We start from the raw sequence: 8,999 nt of genomic DNA, 5'->3' as shown, positions 1-8,999 counted from the left end.
CTCTCTCTCTCTCTCTCTCTCTCTCTCTCTCTCTCTCTCTCTCTCTCTCTCTCTCTCTCTGCTCTCTGAGCCTCGTCATTAACTTCCACAGCTAAGCCACTGATGAGGAGGTGATATGAGCTCTTGATATTAAAGTCATTCGGATGGGAGAATAAGGAGGGGCGGGAATGGGAGGCGGTGGGTGGGTTGGGGGGGGTCATCCACTGTTTATAGAGGCAGGCAGCAGAATCAGGTGTTTGAAGTGTGTGTATCACAAGATGATTTGCACAACAGTCATGAACAGAAAAGTAAGAAGCGCGACCCTGAATATCCTAAAAGGATGTGTGCAGGGATGTTCTACAAAAACAGAGTAGAAAAGTGACTCTAAATCTTTCATTTTGGGTTAATTAATACACCAAGAGACAAAACATATTGTACTAATGCACACAAGAGTAAAACAGAGGCGTTTTTTATTGAATAAATCCATTATTTTGTTGCAGTAGTGGATCTGGACAGAGTCTAAATTATGCACCTTTTCCTTTAAAGCACTTATTTTGTGATTCTGAAGGCTACAATGCCTTAACAACAACTACCGTATACTTATGTGGCTATCTCTTTGTTTTTATTGTTTTAAATTACAATATTTGTCCCGCTTTTGTTTAATTGAGTCATTTTAGAATAAAAAAGCTGACCAACCAAAGAAAATTTTGTGTTTAAAAAAGGTGTCTTTTTAATTTAACAGGCCAAAACTAAGAAAACAAAAAGTACTTTAACAATTTGAAAACACAATTATTGCTTTGATTTCAATTTTTGGTTGAATACAGTGTTAAATTCAGTTCAGGTAAAAGAGCACAGCAAGACCATTTTAAGTCAGAATGACTTTATTATGACTTTAGAATAATTTACTGCAGGGTTCAGTAAGGTAGTGGAGCTCTTTTTAAAAATGCTTTTTGTCCTTGTTTTTTTTTTTGTTTTGTTTTTTTTGGTCCAGAGTGATAATTTGCTGAGTTACTTGACAGTGGAGGAGACTCTGACCTACACAGCACAGCTGGCCCTGAGGAAACACTCGGCAGAAGCCATCAAGAAAAAGGTCACTTTTTTTTGTCTCTTCTGCGGTTTCCATTAAAAAAATGTATCTCTTAATGTGTCAGCCTACTTCAACGACAAAAAAAGCGACACAACTCAGAACCTTGGAGGGTTTTTTTAGGTTTAATGTCTAAAAGAGAGAAACTTCTGTTTTGTTTTGTTCTAACCTTCGACCTCTGGCTCGTGTTTAGGTGTCAGCGGTGATGGCCGAGCTGAGTCTGAGTCACGTCGCTCATAGTGTCATCGGAGGTCGCGTTTTCCCAGGAATCTCCGGGGGTGAGAGAAGGAGGGTCTCCATCGCCAGTCAGTTACTTCAGGATCCAAGTGAGTTCCAACGGTTTCACTTACATCATGGCGTCCAAGGCGACCAAAACTCAAAGATGTTCCCTAAATTCTACAGCCTAAGGATAGGAGTTATAAAATAATAAAAATATGAAAGGTGAGTTTTTACACCTTAAAAAAACAACACTGTGCTTTTGTTTTTTAAAATTGTACCAAAACGCATCAAACCACAACTCCTGATTGGAAGCAAACACAAATGTGTGCACGATATTTCATATTCCTAACATGAAAAAGTAAGGAAATTTGTGTTTGGTAGATGGTTACTTTGTTGGAACAATGGGCCTCATGCAAGAACATGTTCGTATTCTTATCCTAAATTTCTCTTACGTTTGTTCGTACGAAGGGTTCATACGAACATGCCACGTCCGATTCAACAAACTCTTCTATCTTCAGGAAAAAGGTGTAAACAAGGAGCGTAAACTGATGAATGTGTGTCCAGGTGCTCGCGCACGAGGAGAGGAGATTAGATTAGCATAATTACCACCCAAAAAAACCACCATAAGGATATACGTTCCTGCCCCACATACAAGGAAGTGCCCATTCATAAATGACATCGCAAAGTAAAAAAGAAGAACTTTACGAGTTCGGAGATTGAAGTTCTGCTCTCGGAGATCCAGAAAAAGTCTTTTTAGCAGCGTCAGCTGTGGAATTAAAGGAGCTGCTTTAAAGCAGGGGAATGAAATGACTGCTGTTAATGTCATGTCTCCTGTCACAGAAATAAAAATCTAAATCATATTTATCTCTCTCTAGTCCTGCTCCAGTTTTTCTTTGGTCAAATATTTTTAATTTAAGTGTAAACACCTGTGTTACATAGGTTTCATTTATTCAGAAGAGCAGTCGCGCACTGCTACCCCCCGAGCGTCACAAGTGTCAGATGCGTTTCTGAAAAAAAAAAAGCATTTTAAAATGTCTCCAAACTTCAATTAATGCATCTTTTAATTTGGTTTTTAGTTTGAGATCTTCATAATATTGTAGTGTTGTATACAGCATTAATAACCAATTTAATTTAATCTATTCAATTTATGTTGTTAGTTACATTTAAAATCTAATTCCAGTTCAAACAGAATAGCCTATTGTCAACATAATTGTGGAGTGTGATTTATTTTCAACTCAAAATATCTTCAAACTAACGAAATATAAGGTTATTAATGAAGAAAACCCGTCTGGATAACAGCAGACTGACTGCTCGTAAAATATACGACAGGTCTGGACCACACGTGAATTTTGTTCGTATCTGAAAAAAATCTTAGAAAACATTGGTGAATGCAACAAATTCTCCTAAATCACTCGTGCGCGCAACTTAAGAACAAATCTGTACATGCGAACAGTTTTTGCGTGAGGCCCAATGCTGCTTGGTAATAAACTTCACACCCGGTACCAATAGAAATGGCAAAATAAGCCAATTTTTGATGTGTGCAGCCCACATGCTCAGCTCATCCCACAAATGCATGTTCCTTACAAATGTGGCACCATTTAAAAGGGAAATTAACAGGCTTTCCAACAATATAAGATTTATTGCCAAAAAGCATTGTTACAACAAAGAAATCATCTACCAAACACTAATTTCCTTACTTTTTATGCTAAGTTTATTTAAGCTGTAGGAAAAACAAGACCTGTACTGTGACCAGATGAAAAAAAAAAGTTTTCAACCTGACCTGTGTCTCACCTCAAGAGTTTCAAAGTCCGTGCTGGAGGAAAACAAAAGAATCTAAGTAGAATGGGACTAAGGAAAGGACAGAGGAGGAGATGGAGAAGAGTATTAAAGGACCGGGTTATCACACCATGAAGAGAATGAGCAGAGACCAACCTCGGTGTGTGTGTGCGCACCCCTCCAGGTGGAGTTTATCAGGTCTATAGTCCTCCAGGGAGGATGGAGGGTCTTCGTCCTCATTCAGGATTAAATGGCCATGAACACACACACACTCACACACTCAAAGAGTAATGAGAAGTTCCCTTTCGCTGCCTCTTCAATCAACCAGGAAATGAATTAATCTCACAATTAAGGCATCTGCTAATTCCACTCTACTTTTATAATGCAAAGAGGCAATCTTTTAATTGTCCTAATTAGAGTAATTAACTTAAAAAAAGGGGGAGAGAGAACTCACTTATCTTCACAAGTTTTGGCCCCACAGAGAGTCCGGCTGGTGCCACTTAATAAGCATTTAGAAGTTTCAAACTTGGCTGAAATAAAGAGAAGTTATTGTCTGACCTTGAACTTTGTGCTCAGAGTTTCACTCACCATGCAGAGGCAGCCGTGAGGTCACCGGGATGGTGTCGTTGCAGGGGTGATCCTATTGGACGAGCCCACCACCAGCCTGGACAGCATGACGGCCAATCAGATCGTGGTGCTGCTGGCGGAGCTGGCCCGGAGGAACCGCATCGTTATAGTGACCATCCATCAGCCTCGCTCCGAACTCTTCAGGGTGGGTTTGGAGGTGAACGGGAGAGAAAAGTGACTGAGCTGTTTCTGCATTCGTTCACTGAAGCAGTTGTTTGTTGGGACTAACTTTAGCAGAATGAGAACCTTGATTTATGAAGATGATGCCTTGAAAAAGTACTCATAATCTTTGAAATTACAGCCACAAACATCCAAACATCCACTCTGATACTTTCTAACTAAAATCAGAACGACCTTTTGAAGTCTCCTAATTAATTGAGTCTACTTTTGTGTAATTTAATCTCTGTATAACTACAGCTGTTCTGTGAGAACTCAGAGGTTTGTCACTGAACATTAGTGCTCAAACGGTCATGAAGACCAAGGAACACACCAGACAGGTGATGGATGAAGTTGTTTACACTGCAAAAACTGTCTGTCTTACCAAGTTTTAAAATCTTCTATCCAGCCAAAAAGTCTTTTTGATCTTGTTTTGAGACTGATTTACTAAACAAGAACTGATTGTGTAAGAATAATAATCTTATTTTCAGAATGCGTAAGATTATTTGTCTTGTTAGTCTGAAAATTTCACTCAAATTAAGTCAAAAATTTCTACCAATGGAGTAAGAAAATTTTACTTGGTAAGATTCTAGAAATGAGAAAAAATAGAGTCAGATCAAGTTTTTCAAAAATCTTACTAAGTAAAATTAGTTAAAATTAGAGTGTGGCACAACTGTAAGCCTTCCAACCTTAACTGAGGCCAAGCACATCCCCACTGGGAAACATGGTGGTGGCAGCATCATGATGTGGGGGGTGGATGTTCCTCAGCAGGGACAGGGAAACTGGTCAGGGTTGTATGGGGAGATAGATGGAGCTAAATACAAGTAATCCTGGTGGAAAACGAGTTAGAGGCCGCAAAAGACTTGAGACTGAGGTGGAGGTTCACCATCTAGAAGAACAACAACCTGAAACATTCAGCCAGAGTTACGACGAAACATTATTCATGTGTTAGAAAGGCCCATCCTTAACAAAAAGGTAGTACATTCAAGTATCTTTTAAGTATACTAACTAACTAACTAAATAAATAAATAAATAAATAAATAAATAAATAAATAAATAAATAAATAAATAAAAGAGTATACTTCCAGTTAACTTTTTGTGTACTTATCTGAGATAAAACCAAGTTTATCTTACACTATACTTGGCTTGTACTGAAAATATACTAAAAGTTTAAGTATACTTAGTCCATACTAATGTTTAACCTTTTGGCCAAGATAAACTTTAGTACTACTAAAGTTTCTCTTGGCCAAAAGTGAAAGTACATTTTCACATAGACTGTTTTATTTGTAGTATATTTCAAGATTAAACATACTACTTTCAGTATACTTCTGAGAATTATTTCATAAACTTATTGTGGGCCAATTTAGTCCTAGAATTACACTTGTTAGTAAACTGATAGTGTATCAGTGTACATGGTAAATAAAAGCAAATTTAGGGAAATACACTTTTATATTCTTTAATATTTTAATGACATGTACTTAAAGTATACTTCTTTTGATAAGCTTATAAACTTTAAAACACATTATAACAGTATACTTAAATTATACTTTGTATAAACTTAAAACTTAAAAAGTCCCAGTTTAGTACGAACATATATTAAATCAGTATACTTTCTAGTACACTACAACTACATGGTGCCTAGTATACTTGATATACTTAAACTTATACTCAAGTATACTTATTAAAATGAACTTCAAGTACTTTTTCCTAAGGGCAGTCAATTTCAGTAAGGCTGTAATTATTATTATTTATTATACACGCATGCTGTTTGTTGCTGCGGTTTTTGTTTTTTCTTTTCTTTTTGCAGGTGTAGAGGCAGACTGTTGTGTTCTCGCTGCTTCTTTCTCTTCTCCATTACTATTTTCTTTCCCTTTTAACCTCTTTCTTCACCTTTCTCCTTTTCTTTTCTATTTTCTTTTCCATCTCCGTGTACATTATATCAAAAGAATCTCTAATAAAGTAAAAGTAAAGTATAGAAAAGCAAGAAAGAAAGGGCCAGTCAAAGTCTAGATCTAAATCCAGCTCTGGGAAAATTGCTATTGGTGAACACTCTCCATCTAATCTGACTGAGCTGAAGCTATTTTACAAAGAAAATTAGACAAAAGTTTCTGCCTCTAGATACTCAAACGAGCCTCTAAAGACTTGCAGGGAAAGGTGGTTTTGAAAAGTACTTTACTCACACTTTTCAGATTGTTTTATAAACAGTTTAGAAAACCTTCCTCTTCACATTTAAGAGCTACTGTGTCTGTCACATAAAATCCCAGAGACAGATGTTAATGATTGTAGTTGCAAGATGACAAAATGTGGAAAACTTCAAGATACTGAATAAAGGTATTGGTTGATGTGTATACTGTGCTGGACGTTCAGGTGTTCAGCAGGATTGCAATAATGAGTCAAGGAGAGCTGGTTTTCTGCGGACAACCGGAGGAGATGGTGGGTTTCTTCAGCCAATGTGGATACGAGTGCCCAGAGTACTGCAACCCTTTCGATACCTACGGTATTATCCTCATTCAGATGTAATTAAGCCCACTTTTTGTTTAGTAATAGAGTTTAAAAAAAAGAAACGTCCTTGTTTTTATGGTGTCCAAACAGTGGACTTCACCTCGGTGGACACGCGTAGCAGTGAGAGGGAGGCAGCCACGTTCAGTCGCATGCACGAGATCACCTCATCCTACCAGAGATCTGCCATCTACCAGGACATGCTGGACAAAATGGAGCAGAGCCTGCAGATATCAGACAAGCCGGCCATCCCCTTTAAGAGCAAGGATTCACCCAACGGGGCCGCCAAGCTTGAGGTTCTGATCAGGTCGGTACGGTTAACGATTCAAAAGGAGAGAAAAAAATAACCTCTCCTTGAAGCTGGGGCTTATTTTCTGATGTATGTGTTTCTGTGTGTGTTCAGGCGCACGGTTAGAAACTTCTCCAGAAACAGGATGGGGGTTCTCATGCGTCTGTCCCAGAACCTGATCTATGGCTTCTTCGTGGCCTTCTTCGTCATGCACTTGGACACGGACGTCACCAAGGGGGCCGTGCAGGACCGCATCGGCATCATCTATCAGTGTGTGGCGGCTCCGCCCTACACCGGCATGCTCAACGCCGTCGCTCTCTGTGAGTCCCAGACTGCGCAAAAGTTTTCAACCTTACACGATATTCTATCGAACTGAGTAAAATGGTCTCGATTAGTACGAAGTTTTACTTAGAACTTTGGCTGCTTTTTCACTCATCTTCTCTTCAGAACCTGCACCTGATCGTGACTCCGTAACGAGCAGTGTGTGCCAAAAGAAAGAAAAAAAAAGCATCAATATTCACAGCACTGGTCCCTTTTAGAAATATTACTCAAGAAATTCAAGAAATAATTTAGGGAGCAAACATTTCGGTAACACATTCTTTTACGGTACCTTTATTACCATGTAATTACAAGGTAATAATAAAATGTAATTAAATGTAATTACTACCTTATTACTATGTAATTACGTGGTAATTATGGTACAAAAGAAAAACTACTGTTAGTAAAACTACCTTTATTGGGTAACTACAATCAAATTACTATTCAATAGTAAATCAACACTATATTTATAACCAAAAGAATGCAACTAAATTTTGGGGTTAGTGGTTAATTGCAATAAAATATTATTTTAAAACTGTCCAAATTACCTACTACTTATTTAGGTGTTACATAGTGAATTGTAATACATTTCCAGGTGAGTGCTACATTACTGCAGACAATTAATTACATAGGAGAATTGTACCCTAATTACCACGTAATTACATGGTAATAAGGTAGTAATTACATTTAATTACATCTTTTTATTACCTTGTAATTACATGGTAATTAGGGTACCGTAAAAGAAAGCATTACCAACATTTCAAGGTACTGATTTTCCTTGTTTATCACAGTTTGAGCATCTGTGGAATATTCAAGAAGAAAAATGGTCAAATACTGTTTCATGGCATTAAACGGTTCACAGGATGAGTTCAGAGTCTGTGTTTGAGAAGTGCTTTAGTTGGCGTTTCTCCGCAGAGTGTATGAACCTTTCTCTGTCTCGAGGGCAGTGAACCTGAGTACCTTTTAACCTACAAAACTAGACTGCTGATAATATTTAGATTATCTGTGAGCACAGGTATTTCAGTCCCTATTTGTTTTTATAGTCACCTCTGGAGAACTGTAGGTAATCTGCAACAATAAATAAACTCTCCAATCTGTGAACTCAACATTTAACGTCACATTGCTGAAAAGTGAAAGCCGAACAAAATGAAACCAGCACATTCAACAGTCAAAGAGATGGGGAACACGTACACAATAAAAATGAAGACAATTTGCTAAAAGTCACAGCATTTGCTCATCTCCAATCTGCACTTTAGGATTTATTTTCCTCCTCTTTTTTTTTAGAAAATCTAAACCGCACACGAGCATTAATCTAAGAGTTTATATAACTAATTATGAACATTTTTGCTGCCTTTTTTAACACCTGTCCACAGACATGAGCTGACTCTAAAATCCAACCATTAGAGCTGTAGGTGTCAGATAAAAACAGAAACGATAAGATAAGACAATTATTGAGCAGAAGCACTAAACGGGCTTCATAACAGCCAGAGGTAGTGATTGGTTTATCTTTGTGTCCTTGAGCTTCATAGATAACAACTGATAAGATTTTACCAAGGAGGTTCAATAGAACTGGGGTGCGCAAAAACCACATGATCGTGTGATCGGCTGGAGAAGCTAAGGGCTAACGCTAAACGGGCAAGACTCTGGATTTCCCATTACTGTACATGTTGACAACAGAGCAGAAAAACAGGACTGACGATATAGAAATCATTAAAACTATTAATAATAATATTAATCCAATTATTAATATTTTATAGTTTAGAGGAACCTGACTTGTTGAGAAGATGGTTAGCTAATAGACAAGTTTCATCCAATAACCAGAGAACATTTTCTAACTGTTCACTGGTAAATATAAATATTCTTATTTTTTATGACAGTGAGAAGAAATAATAAATATACTTTATTACTAGCTGAAGTCATCATTTTTCAACTAGCTAAAATCTAAGTTACAGGCTGACTTCAGGTCTGTTTTAGATCATTGTTACTTTTAAATCACATATTTTTTCTGGTATAAATCTGCTGTTTTTCATGATTGTTGAACGAGATTAACAT

General features: G+C 37.4%; 1 protein-coding gene across 1 annotated transcript in view; it reads left to right on the top strand.

Annotated features, from left to right (window-relative positions):
- Positions 1 to 8,999, top strand: part of abcg5 (ATP-binding cassette, sub-family G (WHITE), member 5) — a gene marked incomplete at its 5' end in the record, with an annotated part of 14,351 nt that overhangs the window by 1,848 nt on the left and 3,504 nt on the right. The window contains 6 exon segments of the mRNA XM_014032281.1: positions 971 to 1,069; positions 1,257 to 1,389; positions 3,691 to 3,830; positions 6,209 to 6,338; positions 6,434 to 6,647; positions 6,744 to 6,949. Of these exon segments, the coding sequence (XP_013887735.1) occupies positions 971 to 1,069; positions 1,257 to 1,389; positions 3,691 to 3,830; positions 6,209 to 6,338; positions 6,434 to 6,647; positions 6,744 to 6,949 (922 nt within the window).

Source organism: Austrofundulus limnaeus, unplaced genomic scaffold (assembly GCF_001266775.1).
Source record: "Austrofundulus limnaeus strain Quisiro unplaced genomic scaffold, Austrofundulus_limnaeus-1.0 Scaffold1409, whole genome shotgun sequence".
NCBI lineage: Eukaryota > Metazoa > Chordata > Actinopteri > Cyprinodontiformes > Rivulidae > Austrofundulus > Austrofundulus limnaeus.
Note: the sequence above shows the minus strand (reverse complement) of the source record. Positions and strands in the feature narration are given on the sequence as shown.